Source organism: Podarcis muralis, chromosome 12 (assembly GCF_964188315.1).
Source record: "Podarcis muralis chromosome 12, rPodMur119.hap1.1, whole genome shotgun sequence".
NCBI classification, from domain to species: domain Eukaryota; kingdom Metazoa; phylum Chordata; class Lepidosauria; order Squamata; family Lacertidae; genus Podarcis; species Podarcis muralis.
The window spans coordinates 47,758,950-47,781,157 of NC_135666.1; the positions used below are offsets into that span (position 1 = coordinate 47,758,950).

Genomic DNA, 22,208 nt, shown 5'->3' on the forward strand with positions numbered 1-22,208 from the left:
CAATAAAGAATTAATTCCTCAGTCAGTATGAAAAGTCTCTATGTGGCTTTTCAATAGCTGGGAGCTCCCAACTACTGCCACTGTTGACAGCCTGTTGCCCCTTAAATCTGCTTGAATGGGTTATGTCACAATGGTTCCTTAAGCCTTCATCAGCTGTTTGTGAGCATGAAAATGCTGTTGAGAGTTTTAGCAATGAAGGCTCAGGAATAACATACTGTTTGAAGGTCTGAACATTTCCTCTTTTTTTATTTAACAAAATTTATATGCCACTTTTATAATTTATACACAAATTATTAGGAAAGTAAGTTAAAAATATACTGTAGTTTATTCACTTGTAGGCTAGTTTACATACTTTATTCCTTCTTACACTTCTATCCCACCGTTCCTCCACACAGCATATATACTTCTGCCTCCACCTTCTTCATTTTATCTTGACAGCAATATTGTGAGCTAGGGCCATAGCTCAGTGGTAGAACAACTGCTTAGCATGCAGAAGGCATCAGGTTCAGTCCCCAGCATCTCCTGGTGGGACTGGGAGAGACCCTGCCTAAAATCATCTTCTTCTTCTTCTTCTTCTTCTTCTTCTTCTTCTTCTTCTTCTTCTTCTTCTTCTTCTTCTTCTTTTAATAAAGATTTTCTTGTTCTGCATTGGATTATTATTATTAAGAACAATAATAATCCTGCTGCCTGATAAAACTTCAACAATAAAGCTTGCTTTAAATAAAGAGCTGGGATTTTGGAGTTCACCTATTTCAAAGTGCCATCTGCTAGAGCTTGCATTGGCAGCAGGATTTTCCTTGTGTAGCTGGTTGTTGCTGTTTTAATGCCAGGCTGCTTCTAGGTCCCTTGGGAGACGCTGTGTCTCCTTGCCCTCTTCCAACCGAGAGCAGGGGTGTTTGGTCCAGTGTGTCGTTTCTGAACAAGTGGCTTCCATGTGGGGAAGGACATTCGTGTGGGTTCTGCTGCAGAGCGTGGGCAGGCAGCAGGAGAGATCAGGAGGGGAAGCCACTTTGAGAAGGAGCAGCTTGCACCCTGCACCCAAAGGCACCCCACCCCTAACTTCTCCTGGGAAGATACAGTCAGCCCAGTGCGTCCATCTTCTCTCCTCCTAGGCCTTTTCACTGCTTCTCCTTCTTGCTTCCCAACCTCTTTCTTCCTGCCACTGCTCACCCAACACCCCACCCTCTGACAGTCCTGGATCTCTCTGGCTCACCTCACCTGACCCACAGCAATCCGGGGCTGCCTCCATCTGATTTCTGATGGAGTTGCCATTGACAACTACTCTCAGCCTCCTTTTCCCCCTTCTGGCCCAGCATGCTTTGCGCGCACCCAACATGGTGTGAACCATGTGCACCATGGATCCCCCAGAATAGGCCCCATTCAGTTCTGGATTCAGCCCAGTCTGGTGACAACCACCATGTATACCTTACTAGTGAGATAAATATTTGCATCCAGCTATCTGTTACATGACAGGCACTGAAACTGCCTGATCTCCCTGTACAGTGGTACCTCGGGTTACATACGCTTCAGGTTACATACGCTTCAGGTTACAGACTCCACTAACCCAGAAATAGTGCTTCAGGTTAAGAACTTTGCTTCAGGATGAGAACAGAAATGGTGCTCCAGCGGCGCGGCGGCAGCAGGAGGCCCCGTTAGCTAAAGTGCTGCTTCAGGTTAAGAACAGTTTCAGGTTAAGAACGAATCTCCGGAACGAATTAAGTACTTAACCCGAGGCACCACTGTACAGACAACATCACTTCTGACTCCCTGTGTTCAGTTTCTGCCAAGGGCTAACATCAACATGGTCCACTGATGGTTGGCTCTGCTTTGGCAATGTGTTGTTCCTGAGCTTTTTAACATTCTCTTGTTCAGTGAACACTTAATCTACGGAGCTAATGGTATTGTACTGTGCTGATGTCCTCATTGACTGACCATGCTGTGGAACCTTGATGCATGTAATTATTTGCCCATGCAAATACTCTCCTTTGGAGCATGAGATTCTGTGTCCATGCAGAATAGCTTATAAATAAACTTGGGCTAAAGGTTGCCCCCATTTCTGTACCGCCATCCTGGATACATTATTATGCTTACTGGCAACCAGGAACAGCCGGTGTGGTGAAGCAGTGGTGTGTTGCTGCCCCCGTGACAGCAGGGTCACTGCTGCTTGCTGGGATGGGGCGGGGCAGGGGGGCAGCATGACTGGGGCTGTGTGGGCACCCCAGCAGGGGCCCTCCCAGTGCACCCACCTAACCCCAACTTCCTGCCCTGCTCTGCCTCCCACACTGCCCCAGTGACACTGCTGTTGGGAGGGTAGTGGCACTGTAGGATTTTGCCTCGCCAGCTGCTCCTGTTGGCATCAGAAAGGTTAAACTCTTTCTTAACCAGGCTGGTCTTCAATCCTTATCCCAGGTAGGGTTGTGTGTGTTCTGCACTCTTTGCCCAGGAAACCGGTGCGGGGGGCGGGGAGAGGAGGAGGTGACCTACAGTCAAAATGAGAACCATCTAATTCTAATACAGGACGTGTACTGTGCTGCAGAATATTTATAATATTCCGACATCTATTTACTCACCCAAAAATGATTCAAGAAAAAGAATTGTTCTCCCATCTTGATTGTTCTTCTGGAGATAAAAATAAACTATGAGATTGTGCAAGGTCTTAGACAAACTTCCCCAACTCAGCAACCATTAGTCCTTGGCCTGCTGGATGGGCACCAGAATGTGATTCCTTTCAGCCTTACAGTCCGAAGACAACTGACAGTTGTTGGAGCTGGAGATGGGAGGGCAGGGAGCAAGTTGCCTGCAGCTGTTCCTTCTCTGGCCAGTTGGAGGGGTCCAGGCTCTTCTCCATATTGCCATGACATTTTTCCTGCCCCTCTTGGCAGCAGTGCCACTACGTTTGCTGATTTATTTAGAAGATTTCCAACCCACCCACCATTGGATCGAGCGGTCACCTTCAAACTGCCACGATGTTCTTCCTGGAAGGCTGAATGTGCAACCTCCCCTTCACCCGTGGTTCCCTAGCCATTTGTAGAGAGCGGAGTGTTTTAGACAACATTGCCCTTTTCCCTTATGGGGTGTCCAAGAGCCCATATAGAGTCCATACATAGGTTCCCTATTGGTAGGAGAGAATAACAGAGGCCACCCAGAGAATATTGAGAAGAAAAGCTGCTAGCAAGCGTGATCTTTATTGATCTGTTGCAATTGAGTGCTCCCCTCACCCGCAGGAGAGGAGGAGGAACCCAGAAAAATGTCGTGCAAGGCCTTATAAAGACTTTTGAAATTGCCACCCTGTAGATCAAGACCACCCCCAGAAACATCATACATACATCACAGAAGGGGTGTAACCTAAGACCACCCCTCAGATACATCACACCTACATCACAGAAAAGGCGGTCTTTAAAACAGAAATTTGAATGTTGATTTTCTCCTGTCTGGCAGGTTACTTGATTGGATTGCCTGGGTAGCCTGGCCAGTCCTTTGTAATGATTAATACTTAGTTCCTGGGCAATGTCACAGGCTCAATGTCACAGGTTTTGCGGCCTAGTCGGGCCCGCACCGCCCTCCTGGGCCGGCAGGCAGTGGCGGGGGGCAATGCCGCACCACCCCCCGCCACTGCAAAAAGTGACCAGGCTGCGTTTTGCGGCCTAGTCGGGCCCGCACCGCCCTCCCAGTGCCAGCCCCCGCTATAAAAGCAAGTAGGCCGTGGCCTTGCTGGAGCCCCGCGTCACCCGCCTGAGTAGGAAGGGGCACCGGGCAGGCGGCGGTGGGGAACGATGCCCCCCCCCCGCAGCCCAAACGCAAGCAGACCACGGCTGCGGCCCAGCTGGGGCCCACACCACCGCTGGCCATCACAAAAGGCTGGTAGGCCAACCTAGCTGCCTACTCAGGGGCCGTGCTGCCCACTCGGGCTGACAGCGCCCTGGGCAAGCAGCTGCCGGTGGAGGAGCCAGCTCCCCCCCCCCCCAACTGCTGCCAGGGAAAAGCTCCAAAAAAGGCCACAACGTGCCTAACCAAGCACACAAAATGCGGCCTAGCCTGGCAGAGGGGCAAATTCCCACCCACCCAGGCAAAAGTAAAGAAGGCCAGTTACTTACCTCAGTCCGGCCTCCTGGACCCGCTCCTGATCTTGATCCTGATCCTGGAAGGAAGAACGGCAAAAGAGGCTTGAGCCCAGGAGTCAGCCTCTTTTCCTTTTGGCCTTAGGCTCACCCCTGGCCGGCCCTCCGTTGTCCTCCTTGGCCGAGGACGGGTCAAAGGCCAGCTCAAGCACGTGGGTGGCACCCGCCCAGGTGAGCCTCCTCGGTGCCGCAAACCCCGTCCACCTGTGGGGAAAGGAGGGCGGGTATTGTAATGATAAATACCGTATTTTTTGCTCTATAAGACTCACTTTTTCCCTCCTAAAAAGTAAGGGGAAATGTTTGTGCGTCTTATGGAGCGAATGCAGGCTGCACAGCTATCCCAGAAGCCAGAACAGCAAGAAGGATCATTGCTTTCGTTGCACAGCGATCCCTCTTGCTGTTCTGGCTTCTGGGATTCAGGATTATTATTTTTTTCTTGTTTTCCTCCTCCCAAAACTAGGTGTGTCTTATGGTCTGGTGCGTCTTGTAGAGCGAAGAGTGCAGTACTTATTTCCTGGGCAATGTCACAGGCTCACACCCTATTCATATCTTAAATATGCCCTTAAGACAGGATTTATGAGGAAAGAGACAATGGGGAGGTTTCCCATTTTCACCTTGTAGAGAAAACATTTACTCAGTTTAGGAATCAAAATGGTTCCAGGTTGGTCTTCCTGTACTGTGCTTGGTTGGTACGCTTATGAACACTACCATATAACTAAGACAATAAAATTCCTATCACAGTAGTGTCCTTCCTTTTGGAGAAAAATCATGGGGCACATCCTCCTAAGTCCTGGCATCTGCCGTGTGGCAAGTGTGGTACTCCAGCACCACAGAACTTAGCACATCCTCCTCTGTCCTTGACTATATTACAAAAAGCCATAAATCAGTAGCCATCAAATTAAACTTCCAGATGAATTTTAGAGTCTCCTCCCCTTTGTTTGCTCTTTAGAAAGCACGGCTGTTTCCCTTCCCACCTTCACACACAGACAAAAAAGCTATTTCATAATTACTGGCAGGGCTGAAAGGTCCGTGATGCATCTGTTTTGTTAGTTGTGGCTTCATCTTCGGCCTGTTCTTGGGTCTGCTTCTCCCAAGTACCACAGGGAGGGAATTGAAGTATGTTGTATTGGTAAGCATGAGGTCTTCTCTTCATTGCTAACAATGAGTTATCCAAGCATGTACATTTCTGTTAGTTTGAAAAGACTGGTTTCTCTTTTCTTCCTTTTCAATTTTTTTTTATTGATTTTCCAAAATTTTAAACAAACAAACATAAATCATAACTGAACTTGGTCCAATCTTAGTAACATTGTTAAATGACTTCCTCAAATCCCCTTGACTCAATTTCATTATATATCATTGTACCGGGTTTCCAAAATAAAATCTCATAAAATTTCCTTAGTCCTCTTAACATCTTTGTTTCTTTCAGAAAGGCTGGTTTCTCTTCCAGGTTCCATTTTCCTGCATAACAGAGCAGTGTCAACACCAAATTCGAAGGACATTTAGAATGAGAGGCTGCAGACACAGGACTGCCAGTGTTCTCACTTCGCCTTGTATTTCCAGTTCCTGACTCAGCTTCATAGTTGAATTTCCCCCATCAAACATGTTTGCCAGTCAATGCCTTATTAATCCTACTTCCATAACTGAGTGTATTTACATGTATGACACTGAATTTATTCAATGGACTGCAAATTCTTTTAGTTTGATTGTTTCCTTTAAGATTATACGTACAGGCTATAATAACTGCACTTGTTACCATCCACATGAATGTTACAATCATGTATGTTTTTAAAAATATTTTATATGTAAAAGAAGAAATGGTTTAAAATTATTTACATACAAGCTTTTTTTTAATGGAAAAACACATTTGCATGACAATCAGAGGTTGAGACCCTGGAAATTGGCAGAGTGAATGGAAGTAATTGGGAACACTTCCAGTGCTTAATTACTGCATGATAGCCTGCTGTTAAAAGCTTGAGAATATAGCCAACGACAATGAAAAGTGGCAGTCCAATGCAGAATTAGTATTTATCAATAAACACATTGAAGGCACATTAGAGTTGTTTTATCCCAGTTTCTTAATGGTGATCGTTGACCATCATTGACCATGATAACAAAGGTTAGATTTTCAGAGGAAATTTTTCTAAGAAAATGCCTGAGATTTTTCATATTCTCTCCCCAAAAGAGAAAAGCCCACTTTGCAGAATTTTCTCTTACTACTCTCCACTATTTTTTGTGACATCAGCCACCCTCCTCCTCTCCTACAAAGCCATGGATTGCTGATTGGTCCAGAGTATTGTTTTTTATTGTTTTTTATTTAATTGATACTCAAAAAAAGAAAAAAAACAAGGCAAGAATACAAACAGAACAGTAATAAAGGCAATATTAGACAATATTCCAACTCCTGAAGTCTGTGCAGGCCCGACAGGGCGGCTTCTTCTTATTCAGTTCGGCGGCCGGCAGAGGCTCCCCCTCCGTGGGTTTTTCAGCCCCAGCCGTCGATGCGGAGAATGGGAAAGGGATAGCGGATGCCAGTCGGGACGTGCTGGGGCTGGGCGCCGCCATGTTGGGTGCCCGCAAAGCATGCTGGGCCAGAAGGGGGAAAAGGAGGCTGAGAGTAGTTGTCAATGGCAACTCCAGTAGGCCGCTTCCCCTTTTCCTGTTTACGCTGGAGTCTTCTTTGGCTTGCCACGCCTGCGGGCTCTCTTCCGGCCAACGCTGCCAATGACAGATCTTAACATCTTGGTGTCGGTGAGATTCGGAAATCGCAGCACCTTGCGCCTGCTGGACCTCCGGAGCGGAGCGGATTGTGTCTTGCTCCTCGTGAAGTAGGGTGAAATGTGAGGAGTGTTGCAAGCCGGTGCAGAGGCAGAAGGTCTGGCCGAGATGGTAGAGCACGGCTTCTCTGTCATGGGCTTCTTGCTAATCCAGTGGAACACCAGTATCATACGCCTCTTGGATGGGTTGGACATGTTGAAGAAGGTGCTGGAGGCCCAAAGACCAGGGTGATTTCAAAGAGGAGGACGCAGCAGGCAGTTCCCTATCAATGGGGCCAAACCCAAGCAAATCTTAGCTCCAGTCCTGTTAAATCAATCCAGCAATTAGGAACGTTCAATAAAGAATTAATTCCTCAGTCAGTATGAAAAGTCTCTATGTGGCTTTTCAATAGCTGGGAGCTCCCAACTACTGCCACTGTTGACAGCCTGTTGCCCCTTAAATCTGCTTGAATGGGTTATGTCACAATGGTTCCTTAAGCCTTCATCAGCTGTTTGTGAGCATAAAAATGCTGTTGGGAGTTTTAGCAATGAAGGCTCAGGAATAACATACTGTTTGAAGGTCTGATCATTTCCTCTTTTTTTATTTAACAAAATTTATATGCCACTTTTATAATTTATACACAAATTATTAGGAGAGTAAGTTAAAAATATACTGTAGTTTATTCACTTGTAGGCTAGTTTACATACTTTATTCCTTCTTACACTTCTATCCCACCTTTCCTCCACAGAGCATATACACTTCTGCCTCCACCTTCTCCATTTTATGCTGACAGCAATATTGTGAGCTAGGGCCGTAGCTCAGTGGTAGAACAACTGCTTAGCATGCAGAAGGCATCAGGTTCAGTCCCAGCAACTCCTGGTGGGACTGGGAGAGATCCTGCCTGAAATCATCTTCTTCTTCTTCTTCTTCTTCTTCTTCTTCTTCTTCTTCTTCTTCTTATTTTATTAAAGATTTTCTTGTTCTGCATTGGATTATTATTAATAGTAATCCAGTGTGTCGTTTCTGAGCAAGTGGCTTCCATGTGGGGAAGGACATTCGTGTGGGTTCTGCTGCAGAGCGTGGGCAGGCAGCAGGAGAGATCAGGAGGGAAAGCCACTTTGAGAAGGAGCAGCTTGCACCCTGCACCCAAGGCACCCCACCCCTAACTTCTCCTGGGAAGATACAGTCAGCCCAGGACGTCCATCTTCTCTCCTCCTAGGCCTTTTCACTGCTTCTCCTCCTTGCTTCCCAACCTCTTTCTTCTTGCCTCTGCTCATCCAACACCCCGCCCTCTGACAGTCCTGGATCTCTCTGGGTCACCTCACCTGACCCACAGCAATCCGGAGCTGCCTCCATCTGATTCAGGTGAACCATGGATCCCCCAGAATAGGCCCCATTCAGTTCTGGATTCAGCCCAGTCTAGTGCACTACCATCATGTATACCTTACTAGTGAGATAAATATTTGCATCCAGCCACCTGTTACATGACAGGCACTGAAACTGCCTGGTCAACATCACTTCTGACTCCCTGTGTTCAGTTTCTGCCAAAGGCTAACGTCAACATGGTCCACTGATGGGTGGCTCTGCTTTGGCAATGTGATGTATCTGAGCTTTTTAACATTCTCTTGCTCAATGAACACTTAATCTACGGAGCTAATGGTATTGTACTGTGCTGATGCAGAATTAGTATTTATCAATAAACACATCGAAGGCACATTAGAGTTGTTTTATCCCAGTTTCTTAATGATGATCATTGACCATGATAACAAAGGTTAGATTTTCAGAGGAAATTTTTCTAAGAAAATGCCTGAGATTTTTCATTTTCTCCCCCCCCCAAAGAGAAAAGGCCACTTTGCAGAATTTTCTCTTACTACTCTCCACTATTTTTTGTGACAGCAGCCACCCTCCTCCTCTCCTACAAAGCCATGGATTGCTGATTGGTCCAGGGCATTGTTTTTTATTATTATTTATTTAATTGATACTCAGAAAAAGAAAAAAACAAGACAAGAATACAAACAGAACAGTAATAAAGACAATATTAGACAATATTCCAACTGCTGAAGTCCATGAAAGGCCCGACAGGGCGGCTTCTTCTTATTCGGTTTGGCAGCTGGCAGAGGCTGCCCCTCTGTGGGTTTTTCAGCCCCGGCCGTCCAGGCGGAGAATGGGAAAGGGATAGCGGACGCCGGTCGGGACGTGCTGGGGCTGGGCGCCGCCATGTTGGGTGCGCGCAAAGCATGCTGGGCCAGAAGGGGGAAAAGGAGGCTGAGAGTAGTTGTCAATGGCAACTCCAGTAGGCCGCTTCCCCTTTTCCTGTTTACGCTGGAGTCTTCTTTGACTTGCCACGCCTGTGGGCTCTCTTCCGGCCAACGCTGCCAATGACAGATCTTAACATCTTGGTGTCGGTGAGATTCGGATATCGCAGCACCTTGCGCCTGCTGGACCTCCGGAGCGGAGCGGGTTGTGTCTTGCTCCTCGTGAAGTAGGGTGAAATGTGAGGAGTGTTGCAAGCCGGTGCAGAGGCAGAAGGTCTGGCCGAGATGGTAGAGCACGGCTTCTCTGTCAGGGGCTTCTTGCTAATCCAGTGGAACACCAGTATCATACGCCTCTTAGATGGGTTGGACATGTTGAAGAAGGTGCCAGAGGCCCAAAGACCAGGGTGACTTCAAAGCGGAGCACGCAGCAGGCAGTTCCCTATCAATGGGGCCAAATCCAAGCAAATTTTAGCTCCAGTCCTGTTAAATTGATCCAGCAATTAGGAATGTTCAATAAAGAATTAATTCCTCAGGCAGTATGAAAAGACTCTATGTGGCTTTTCAATAGCTGGGAGCTCCCAACTACTACCACTGTTGACAGCCTGTTGCCCCTTAAATCTGCTTGAATGGGTTATGTCACAATGGTTCCTGAAGCCTTCATCAGCTGTTTGTGAGCATAAAAATGCTGTTGGGAGTTTTAGCAATGAAGGCTCAGGAATAACATACTGTTTGAAGGTCTGAACATTTCCTCTTTTTTTATTTAACAAAATTTATATGCCACTTTTATAATTTATACACAAATTATTAGGAGAGTAAGTTAAAAATATACTGTAGTTTATTCACTTGTAGGCTAGCTTACATACTTTATTCCTTCTTACACTTCTATCCCACCTTTCCTCCACAGAGCATATACGCTTCTGCCTCCACCTTCTCCATTTTATCCTGACAGCAATATTGTGAGCTAGGGCCATAGCTCAGTGGTAGAACAACTGCTTAGCATGCAGAAGGCATCAGGTTCAGTCCCCAGCATCTCCTGGTGGGACTGGGAGAGATCCTGTCTGAAATAATCATCTTCTTCGTCTTCTTCTTCTTCTTCTTCTTCTTCTTCTTATTATTATTATTATTATTATTATTATTTTATTAAAGATTTTCTTGTTCTGCATTGGATTATTATTATTATTAATAATAATAATAATAATAATAATCCTGCTGCCTGATAAAACTTCAACAATAAAGATTGCTTTAAATAAAGAACTGGGATTTTGGAGTTCACCTATTTCAAAGTGCCATCTGTTGGAGTTTGCATGGGCAGCAGGATTTTCCTTGTGTAGCTGGTTGTTGCTGTTTTAATGCCAGGCTGCTTCTAGGTCCCTTGGGAGACGCTGTGTCTCCTTGCCCTCTTCCAACCGAGAGCAGGGGTGTTTGGTCCAGTGTGTCGTTTCTGAACAAGTGGCTTCCATGTGGGGAAGGACGTTCGTGTGGGTTCTGCTGCAGAGCGTGTGCAGGCAGCAGGAAAGATCAGGAGGGGAAGCCACTTTGAGAAGGAGCAGCTTGCACCCTGCACCCTCTTAACATCTTTGTTTCTGTCAAAAAGGCTGGTTTCTCTTTCAGGTTCCATTTTCCTGCATAACAGAGCAGTGTCAACACCAAATTCGAAGGACATTTAGAATGAGAGGCTGCAGACACAGGACTGCCAGTGTTCTCACTTCGCCTTGTATTTCCAGTTCCTGACTCAGCTTCATAGTTGAATTTCCCCCATCAAACATGTTTGCCAGTCAATGCCTTATTAATCCTACTTCCATAACTGAGTGTATTTACATGTATGACACTGAATTTATTCTATGGACTGCAAATTCCTTTAGTTTGATTGTTTCCTTTAGATTATACGTACAGGTTATAATAACTGCACTTGTTACCATCCACATGATTTTTCATGTTCTCTCCCCAAAAGAGAAAAGGCCACTTTGCAGAATTTTCTCTTACTACTCTCCACTATTTTTTGTGACAGCAGCCACCCTCCTCCTCTCCTACAAAGCCATGGATTGCTGATTGGTCCAGGGTATAGTTTATTATTATTATTTATTTAATTGATACTCAAAAAAAGAAAAAAACAAGGCAAGAATACAAACAGAACACTAATAAAGACAATATTAGACAATATTCCAACTCCTGAAGTTTGTGCAGGCCCGACAGGGCAGCTTCTTCTTATTCAGTTCGGCGGCCGGCAGAGGCTGCCCCTCCGTCGGTTTTTCAGCCCCAGCCGTCAAGGCGGAGCAGGGGAAAGGGATAGCAGACGCCAGTCGGGACGTGCTGGGGCTGGGCGCCACCATGTTGGATGCGCGCAAAGCATGCTGGGCCAGAAGGGGAAAAAGGAGGCTGAGAGTGGTTGTCAATAGCAACTCCAGTAGGCCGCTTCCCCTTTTCCTGTTTACGCTGGAGTCTTCTTTGGCTTGCCACGCCTGCGGGCTCTCTTCCGGCCAACGCTGCCAATGACAGATCTTAAAATCTTGGTGTCGGTGAGATTCGGAAATCGCAGCACCTTGCGCCTGCTGGACCTCCTGAGCGGAGCGGGTTGTGTCTTGCTCCTCGTGAAGTAGGAGTGAGGAGTGTTGCAAGCCGGTGCAGAGGCAGAAGGTCTGGCCGAGATGGTAGAGCACGGCTTCTCTGTCAGGGGCGTCTTGCTAATCCAGTGGAACACCAGTATCATACGTCTCTTAGATGTGTTGGACATATTGAAGAAGGTGCTGGAGGCCCAAAGACCAGGGTGACTTCAAAGCGGAAGACGCAGCAGGCAGTTCCCTATCAATGGGGCCAAATGCAAGCAAATGTTAGCTCCCGTCCTGCTAAATCGATCCAGCAATTAGGAACGTTCAATAAAGAATTAATTCCTCAGGCAGTATGAAAAGTCTCTATGTGGCTTTTCAAAACTGGGAGCTCCCAACTACTGCCACTGTTGACATCCTGTTGCCCCTTAAATCTGCTTGAATGGGTTATGTCACAATGGTTCCTTAAGCCTTCATCAGGTGTTTGTGAGCATGAAAATGCTGTTGGGAGTTTCAGCAATGAAGGCTCAGGCATAACACGCTGTTTGAAAGTCTGAACATTTCCTCTTTTTTAAAAAAATTACCAAATTTATATACCACTTTTATAATTTTTATACAAATTATTAGGAGAGTAAGTTAAAAATATTTGTTGTTGTTGTTTAGTCGTGTCCGACTCTTCGTGACCCCATGGACCAGAGCACGCCAGGCACTTCTGTCTTCCACTGCCTCCCGCAGTTTGGTCAAAAGTTAAAAATATACTGTCGTTTATTCACTTATAGGCTAGTTTACATACTTTATTCCTTCTTACACTTCTATCCCACCTTTCCTCCACAGAGCATATACACCTCTGCCTCCACCTTCTCCATTTTATCCTGACAGCAATATTGTGAGCTAGGGCCATAGCTCAGTGGTAGAACAACTGCTTAGCATGCAGAAGGCATCAGGTTCAGTCCCCAGCATCTCCTGGTGGGACTGGGAGAGATCCTGCCTGAAATCTCTTTTTTTTTAATTATTATTATTTTATTAAAGATTTTCTTGTTTTACAGAAGTATGTGTAATGTCTCTTGTATTTTTTCCATGTAACATTTTTACAAATCAGTTTCATTTGTTGAGACATTGGGGGGGCGAGAGGTGTGGAGGGGGGGAAGATGGGGGGGTCGGGTGGCGATGTTTCTATTTTGCTTAATGTATGTAGGGTTTCATGTCAGCGTTGCTCGCGCAGGTTCTCTGCTGTTCAGTTGTGTTTCTTTGGTGGTGAGAGAGGTTGGGGTTGGCCTAGGGCAGGGGTCTGCAACCCGCGGCTCCGGAGCCGCATGTGGCTCTTTTACACCTTTGCCGCGGCTCCGGGGCGGATACTAGCGAGGGGAGGAGGCGCATTGTGCGCCCCGACACTCCCCACTGTGGCGGGCGCTGTACTGGCTGTGACGTCGCATGGGGGCGGTGCGTGCGTTAGTCACGCACCGTCCCGACGTCACCTTCCCGGTTTTGCGGCTCCCAGTTTTTTTTTCTTCGGAAACAGGTCCAAGTGGCTCTTTTTGTCTTAAAGGTTGCAGACCCCTGGCCTAGGGTGTGGTTGTTTGTTTGTGATTGGCTGTGGTGATCTTTGTTTTCATGTGTGAGTGTGGTGGGTGGGTGTTTTGGATCAGGTTAGCCATATTGATTTGTATGCTGTTGGTGGAGTATTGTCATTGTCTTGTTGGGCTGTATATGTGATAAAGGGGAGCCATACTGGGGTGAAGGTGTCTTCTTCTATTTGTTCCCGTGTCAGTTTCAGTTTATTGGTTGATTTTTCTAGTAGGGCTGTTTCCCATACTATTTGGTACCATTGGTCCATGCTTACTCCTGACAGGTCTCTCCAGTGTCTGGTTATGGTGTTTCTGGCTGCTGAAAGTTCATTTTGCAGGGCTGTGAAGCCGCTTGTCCCTTGCAGAAGTTTAAAGAACTGGTTTCTCCTGTTGTACCAGAGGAATGGCAAGCAGAATGTAACAGTTAATGTAGGACGGCATCGTAAATGAGAGGTAAGATAGGGTTGAAACAAACGTGTGTAAAACGGATGTTTCATCTTTCAACATCCCAGCTTGACCTTCCTCTCAAAATCATAATAACTAGAGGGGCTGGACTGTTTGAGGTTCGAGGCTTTAGGAATGCAGCTTCCACCCCCAACCTTCATCCTGCCCCACCCCCAAGACACTGGAAAGCAGACTGCCCTGTTATCCTGGGAACTGTAGTTCGTTAAGGCTGTCGGGAATTGTAGCTTTGTGAGGGGTAAAATGCAATTCCCAGTGTACTTTGGAGGACATCACTGTTGGGAGGAAAGCTACAACAATTGTTACCTAAAAAGGAGACAAGGCAGAAGGCGTAAAGGCAGCCTATTCTTCCTCCTTACTGATTCCTACTTTTTTAGCAAATACTTATTGGTAAAAAATTTCACTTCCTTTCAGGCTTCAATTCCTTCATGCATCTTCTCCAAGTTTATTTGGAGTCAGTATGTTAACTAGTGTTGATTTCTTCTTAAGCAATTTCTGTTACCCTCTTTGCCACAAGTACTTTCCAGGTAGTTAACAAAATGCAAGAAGTACCTTCGCCACCCCAGTTATCCTTAAACAACCCTATGAAGTGGGCTAGACTGTGTGGCTGCCCCAAGGTGAGTCAGTGTGCTTCATGGAAAAGTGGATTTGAACCCAGGTCTCCCTGGTCCTAGTCCTGCACGGTAACCGATACGTCACCCTGGCTTTCATGTACTATAGATGGACATAGATCTAAAAGGAATGCACATGTATACATAACATATAATGACTATCTGCATATTTCCCAAATATATGTTTCTAAATATTGGCAGTGTTTTTGACCTTTCTGGATGTTGCTGTTATCTCTCATCTTCTACCAGGATGAAAAGGAAAGTCAAATAAAGGGCAAATCAGCAAATTAACATCCTCAGGAAGGAAACTGGAGAGCAAATAAGTTGTGAGACACCAGAAGCAATACATGACTGTTGGTGCTTTCATGCAGTCCTCATCAACATTTTCTTCTTCCCAGTGATGATTCTAATCAAATAAAAATCAGGCAAATAGTTGCAATAAATTAGTTTGAGCAAACACCACCAAATGCCACGTCATTTGCAAGTTAATGTGTATTTATACGCTGCTGAACTGTAAATTCTTGGGGTCGGGAAAGCGTCTGGGGGTTGGGGGGGAAACAAGGATCTTTTTTGCAACGTTACTGACACATATAAGGGTTAGGATAAAACATTCCCAAGTGCTACTGAGCTTAATAATAATAATAATAATAATAATAATAATATATTTATACCCCAACCTTCTGGCTGGGTTTCCCCAGCCTCTCTGGGCGGCTCCCAACATAATATTAAAAACACGATAAAACATCAGACATTAAAAACTTCCCTAAACAGGTTTGCCTTCAGATGTCTTCTCAAAGTCAGATAGATGTTTATGTCATGTGACAAAGACATATGAGAGCAGAAGCAGCAAAGCAAGCTGGGAAGTGCTGGGACTGCACAATCATTTGGGCCTACTAAAGTTATTCAGGCCTAACTGCTAACTTCTAGGTGTTGAGTCACTCTGACATGTGACTTAGCAGCCAGTTTCACTTTGTGCTCTCTGTAAGATTTCAGTTGTGAACAGAGTCAGTCTGCCTCAGTTGTAAACAGAGTCAGTATGTAATCTCAGTCAAACTGTTTGGAACCATGTTGTTTATGAAGAAGTTTATTTTAACTCAGTAAAGATTTTATTCAATTAAAACCTCTGCATTATTAATTACGCTGCACGTCAGTTTATTTCCTTGACATCTGACAGGAGGGCGTTCTACAGGGCGGGTGCCACTACCGAGAAGGCCCTCTGCCTGGTTGCCTGTAGCCTCACTTCTCACAATGAGGGAACCGCCAGAAGGCCCTCGGAGCTGGACCTCAGTGTCCGGGCAGAACAATGGGGGTGGAGACACTCCAATAATCTTTTTCAGAAACCCATTTACCTATTTCATGCACAAATCCTGTATTCTTCAAGCACCGCTTTCATTTATCGAGCTGTTGGATCGGCCAGAAGGTTTGAATTCTGACAACTCATCTAAACAATGAATACAGGTCATTTATGGGGATCTTTTGAGAACTCACAAAGCCTCGGTTGTTTTGGTAGGTGGGGTGGAAAACTGAACAGCAGTAGTATGATTGCTGCAGGCATAGATTTTTTTTGGCAAGGTAGTTCCACCCTTTCTGATGGGGCGTAGTTTTGACATGCGCACCTTGATACAAACGATTCCAAGGTGCTCCAGTTCAGGGGAACAGATCTGGGGATGGAAAATAGCCTGCTGGTTCCTGCTTAATCGTTTTGGAGGCTATGTGAAAAACCCTTCTTACCTAAACAGCTACCCCTTGAGTCATCAACCTTGGGGGGGGGGGATCTAAGGAGCTACCTGACCACAACTGCAGTAAGGTTTCTAATTGCAGCCTGGCCTTAGGCATGTTTCCTGCAAAGTAAGTCCTAATGAGTTAAAAGGATCTAACTACAGTTTCCAAAGAGTAGTAAAGGTAAAGGGACCCCTGACCATTAGGTCCAGTCGGGGCCGACTCTGAGATTGCAGCGCTCATCTCGCTTTATTTGACAAGGGAGCCAGCATACAGCTTCCGGGTCATGTGGCCAGCATGACTAAGCCGCTTCTGGCGAACCAGAGCAGTGCACAGAAATGCCGTTTACCTTCCTGCCAGAGTGGTACCTATTTATCTACTTGCACTTTGACGTGCTTTTGAACTGCTAGGTTGGCAGGAGCAGGGACCGAGCAATGGGAGCTCACCCCGTCGCGGGGATTCGAACAGCCAACCTTCTGATCGGCAAGTCCTAGGCTCTGTGGTTTAACCCACAGCGCCACCTGCATCCCTTCCAAAGGGTAGTAGTCAACTACATTTTACTCAGAGCAGACCAATTGAAATTAAGGATCAGGTAAATTCATTTCAGCACAGTGGTACCTCAGGTTAAGTACTTAATTCATTCCGGAGGTCCGTACTTAACCTGAAACTGAACCACCACTTTAGCTAATGGGGCCTCCGGCTGCTGCTGCGCCGCCAGAGCACGATTTCTGTTCTCATCCTGAAGCAAAGTTCTTAACCTGAAGCACTATTTCTGGGTTAGCAGAGTCTGTAACCTGAAGCTTATGTAACCTGAGGTACCACTGTAGGTCTGAGTAGCATTTAGTTGAATGTCACCCATAGAATCTTACCTTAAAGATAACCAAATTTATTATGGCATAAGAAGAGACTACGGTCCACTTATTTAGATGCATCGGGGGTTTTTTTGGGGGGGGTGTACGCATGCACACACACATGGCTTGTGGAGATAAGGAGCAAACTTAGTGAGAGGACTTTGGTATAACAGTTGGTTCTGTGGCCGGCCCTACCATTGGGCAGAATAAAGCAACCGCCTCAGCCAACAGTTATGATGAGTGGGGTGTGATGGTGAAGTGGGCAAGGGCTATGAGGAACTTAAAGAACGTTTTTCTCACTTGCCTTTATATTTTTAACTATATGCTCCTCAGATTCGTTGGGCAAGGCTCCCACCTTTGACATGAAGCATTCTTGCTTCTTCTCCTCTCCTTGAAACCTTGAACCTAGGAAGAGCCTGTGTACGTTACTGCTGTACATTACTTTAACAAGGGCAAACGCGCTCAGTGGGAGAGGTGAGGGAAAGAGCAGCCACCATTATGGGCAACTAACTCGTTACCTCAGAAAGTTTAGATATGCCCAATGTTACCTTTCTGTAAGGCCCTGAACCTTTAAGTGCAGGTTGGTAGTGAGGCTTCCTTTAAACTTTCAGAATGGGTTATGAATTTCCTCAGTACTGTAAGTTCCCCACTTTTTTTGGTTGATACCTTTTTTGTTATAAAGGGCTCTAAATTTTAGTTCCTGAGCATGACAACTTCTGAGAAAACTGCTGTGGAGCTGAGGTAAATGTGAAAATGTTGTTTCTGCTCCTGTCAGCGTGAAGCTCAAGTTTCAGGAGACCACATCTCAAAAGACATTTCTGTGGAAAGTTTGTGCTATATGTTATTAATTTCACGACACTTCTGTAAATGATATCATTTTTGTGAAATCCATATTGATGTACTGATATTCATGTTATTTACCTCTGTATAAAAACTTTGCTGCCAGTCCCTCCAGAGACCTTTGCTAAACAAACTAAATAAATTAAATAGTTACATCTGTGCAGCTACAATGGTGCAGCTACACATCACTAAAATCCTGTTGCCGTAGAGTTTGCTATTCATATGTGAAAGCACCCCCATTTTGTTCTTATTTTCAGTTAATGAACATGTGTCTATGGAATCTTAATTAATGGAAAAGATTATGGCAACGTGTCCTTTCCTTAGAGCCATGAAATATAATTTCCATTTCCCTCAAACAACCAACCAGGTACACTTGGTTCCTCTCTTGCAAATCTTAGATGCCCTGTATTAGCTAAAGGGCATAATCCTGACCATAATGGATGCCTATGATGTCTGTGTCCAATTTCTGCTAAGGGCAAATGTTACTATGGTCCATTGGCGGTTGGGTCTGTTTCTACAATATTATGTACCTCAGCTTTTAAACATTCTCTTCTTCAATGAACATTTAATCTATTGGAGATAATGGTATTGTGCTGTGCTGATGTCCTCCTTGACTGACCATGATTATTTGCCCATACGAATACTTCAATTGGCCATGAGATTATGCATCTGTACAGAATATCTTCTTCTTAATCATTTTTATTGGTTTTATATATACAAAGTTATAAGCGAAGAATCGTAGAGTATATTCATATAGAGATTCCTCCAAATCTCAGCACTTCCCTCCATCCCCTCCACGGGGGTCCCATTTTAAACATTTAATACTGTACTACATATTCTTCCACACTCCAATTTTTATATCAAACCATATTATCCATGGTAATTTTAACACTACAAGTAAAGTTAAAATTCTGCTTTTGTTTCCATCTGCTTACAGTGGTCTCCTAAATAGCTTATAAATTTTTCCCATACTTTTATAAAGTTTTTGTCCTCTTGGTTTCTGAGTGTTCCTGTCAGTTTTGCCATCTCGGCATAGTCCATCAGCTTGCTTTGCCATTCTTCTCTGATAGGGACTTTGTCTTCTTTCCATCTTTGGGCTAGTAGCATCAGGGCGGCTGTTGTTCCATACATAAAAAGTCTTTTCTGCTCCTTTGGTATGTCAGTACCTATAACTCCTAATAAAAAGGCTTCTGGGTTCTTAACAAAAGTTATTTTCAGCACTTTTTAAATTTCATAATATATCATCTCCCAGAAAGCTTTTATTACCTTACATGTCCGCCACATATGATAAAATGTACCTTTTTTCATTTCCAGCAGATATTATAATTTGTCCTATACATTTTTGCATTGAATATCTTCTAAATCTGTGGGACGCGGGTGGGGCTGTGGGTAAAACCTCAGTGCCTAGGACTTGCCGATCGCATGGTCGGCGGTTCGAATCCCCGCGGCAGGGTGCGCTCCCGTCATTCGGTCCCAGCGTCTGCCAACCTAGCAGTTCGAAAGCACCCTCGGGTGCAAGTAGATAAATAGGGACCGCTTACCAGCGGGAAGGTAAACGGCGTTCCGAGTGTTGCGCTGGCTCACCAGATGCAGCTTCGTCACGCTGGCCACGTGACCCGGAAGTGTCTGCGGACAGCACTGGCTCCCGGCCTATACAGTGAGATGAGCGCACAACCCTAGAGTCTGGCAAGACTGGCCCGTACGGGCAGGGGTACCTTTACCTTTATCTTCTAAATAAAAGGTAAAGGGACACCTGACCATTAGGTCCAGTTGTGGCTGACTCTGGGGTTGCAGCGCTCATCTCGCTTTATTGGCCAAGGAAGTACAGCTTCCGGGTCATGTGGCCAGCATGACTAAGCCGCTTCTGGCGAACCAGAGCAGCGCACGGAAACGCCGTTTACCTTCCCGCCGGAGCAGTACCTATTTATCTACTTGCACTTTGATGTGCTTTTGAACTGCTAGGTGGGCAGGAGCAGGGACCGAGCAACGGAAGCTCACCCCGTCGCGGGGATTCGAACCGCCGACCTTCTGATCGGCAAGTCCTAGGCTCTGTGGTTTAACCCACAGCGCCACCCGCGTCCCTTTTATCTTCCAAATAGGTTTGGGTTATTGTTACCACCATCACTGACATACCTTTACCCTGAGTGACAACAAGTGTGGTGGGCGAGTGGCGTGTTTCTCCCCTCCTGGCAGCAATGCCACTATGTTTGCTTATTTATTTAGAAGATTTGCACCCCACCTACCACTGGATTGAGCGGTCCTCAAGGCAGCTAGCAAAAGACCATTATAACATGAATGCATATACACAAACTGAGCTGGGGATGGCAAGGGGTTGGGGTAAGCTTCCTGCAGCTTTTCCTTCTCTGGCCAATTGGAAAGGTCTAGGCTCACCTTCAACCTGCCATGATGTTCTTCCTGGAAGTCTGAGACTGCAACCTCCCCATTATCTTTGGTTCCCTGCCCATAAGCAGAGACCTAAGTGTCCTTCCTTTTGGAGAAAAGCAATGGGGCACATCCCCCAGGCAAGTGTGGTCCTCCAGGCCTACAGAATTTGGCATCTCCTTCTCAGTCCTTGACTGTATTACAAAAATACATAAATCAGTAGCCTTCAAGTTTAACTCCAGGATCAAATTTACAGAGAGTCTCCACCCCTTGATTTGCTCTTTATAAAACACAACTTTCCCCCTTTCAACCTTGACTAACGGGGAGTAACGGGGTCAGTGATGCATCTGTGGCACGGTTTCAATAGCTGTGGCTTCGCCTTCTTCATCCTGTTCTTGGGTCTGCTTCTCCCAAGTATCACAGGAAGGGAACTGAAGTATGTTGTATTGGTAAGCGTGAGGTCTTCTTTTCATTGCTAACAATGACCTTGACAGTGTTGATCTTTGCTGTTCTTCTTTCTGATAGATTGCATCCAATTCTATTTTCTTGAAAACTAATGCAATCTTCAAAACATTTCACCAGGTTTACCGGCATGGCGACAGAAACCCTCTTTCAACTTTTCCCACTAATGTGGTCAACGAAGATGTCTGGCCACAAGGATATGGACAGCTCACAACGGTCTGATAATGCTCTAAGAAATGAAAACGTATTTTGTTGATTTGTTTGCCTGTATATAATACTCACTAAGATACTAATTATTAGTTTTATTATTTTATTTAACAGAATGGCTATACTGCTCAAACGTCCAAATCTCTACAAAGCTTCTGAAACTTCTGAAACGTTGTAATTTATTATTTCAGGCTCCAATAATAGCAATGCCCATTTCAGTACAACGTACACAAACAGTAATATCATTTATGTATGGTCCACTAACCCAAATTACAGAATGTTAACTACATAAATTTATTTATTTTTTAAAAAAAGCAAAGAGCAATCATAGTCTAAGGACAATTGCGGCATTTAGAAATTTTGCAACGTTCTCATCTTTTGCTGCTGTTGAGCATGGGTTCCATCTTCCTCACCCCAAACTGAGTCCTTATAAACGACACTTCCTCATGAGGTAGTGTTGTTCCAAGAATATTGCTGTGGGCGAGAAGAGAAAAGCCATGCATCAAGCAGGATGTGGAATGGCAACAAAACATCGTTTAGAAGAAGAAAACCTGATGCCACCATCATAAGTCCCCGCTCAACGAAGAGCAGTGAACATTTTACTCCCAGGCTGCAGAAGTTGCCAAAACACAGCTCCCACTATCATAGTCCGCAGTTTGGGCTGTGAATGTAAATGGCGTTCATAACCCAGCTCTAGAACAATGCCAGTGATCTGAGAGCTACAGCCATATCAGCACACATCCATAACTTGTAACAGAATCTGGTCCAGCCTCTTTTTTCAGTCTTAGAGACCTGCCACAAATCTAGATGTTAACCTTGTTCTCCTGGTGCTGCGGAAAGGAACAGGCCAAAATCCAGAGCTTAGCTTTTTCATGATGGTGTAATGTACACCCAACACCGCGAGCCTAGAATACACAAAGTGTTCCTTTATCCGTTGAAATAGTCAGAAGTAGCTTGGAGGGGACGGTAAATTGCATCAATGAGTTTTACATGCATACTTTTCCTTTTCCCCACAGCGTGGAATGCGGCAGCAATACTTGTTGGGTCAACTCATAAAGGACAGATATAAGGACTTCTTAAGTGATGAATACAAGCGAAAGGAAGCAAGTATTGGAACTAACTTCCCCGTTTTCTCAGCAATAGCATTTATACTAATATAATGTTAGGGTCAAATGATGATGATGATGATGATGATGATGATGATGATAAAAAATAAATAAATAAATAAAATTTTATTTATATCCTGCCCTCCCCAGCCGAAGCCGGGCTCAGAGCGGCTAACAACAGTAAAAGTAACACAGTTTACATAAAATCACAATCAATTAATTGAAATACATTCTAAATTCAATTCATTCTAAAATGCCGCTTAGCTATGGATGGGTTTCCCCATGCTTGTTGGATTGGGACAAGCAAATAGAAGCAGAAGTGTAGTGATTTCC

General features: G+C 45.2%; 1 protein-coding gene across 4 annotated transcripts in view; it reads left to right on the forward strand.

Annotated features, from left to right (window-relative positions):
* Window positions 1–13,249: 13,249 nt before the first annotated feature.
* LOC114607637 (lysosomal acid phosphatase-like) overlaps window positions 13,250–22,208 on the forward strand; it is a 39,195-nt gene continuing 30,236 nt past the window's right edge. For 2 of the 4 annotated variants that reach the window (XM_077916382.1, XM_028751018.2), the window contains exons 1-3: window positions 13,698–17,298; window positions 20,683–20,778; window positions 21,786–21,872. In XM_077916382.1, the coding sequence (XP_077772508.1) occupies window positions 21,792–21,872 (81 nt within the window). In that variant the 5' untranslated portion in view covers window positions 13,698–17,298; window positions 20,683–20,778; window positions 21,786–21,791. The other 2 variants (XM_028751016.2, XM_028751022.2) reach the window with 2 other exon arrangements.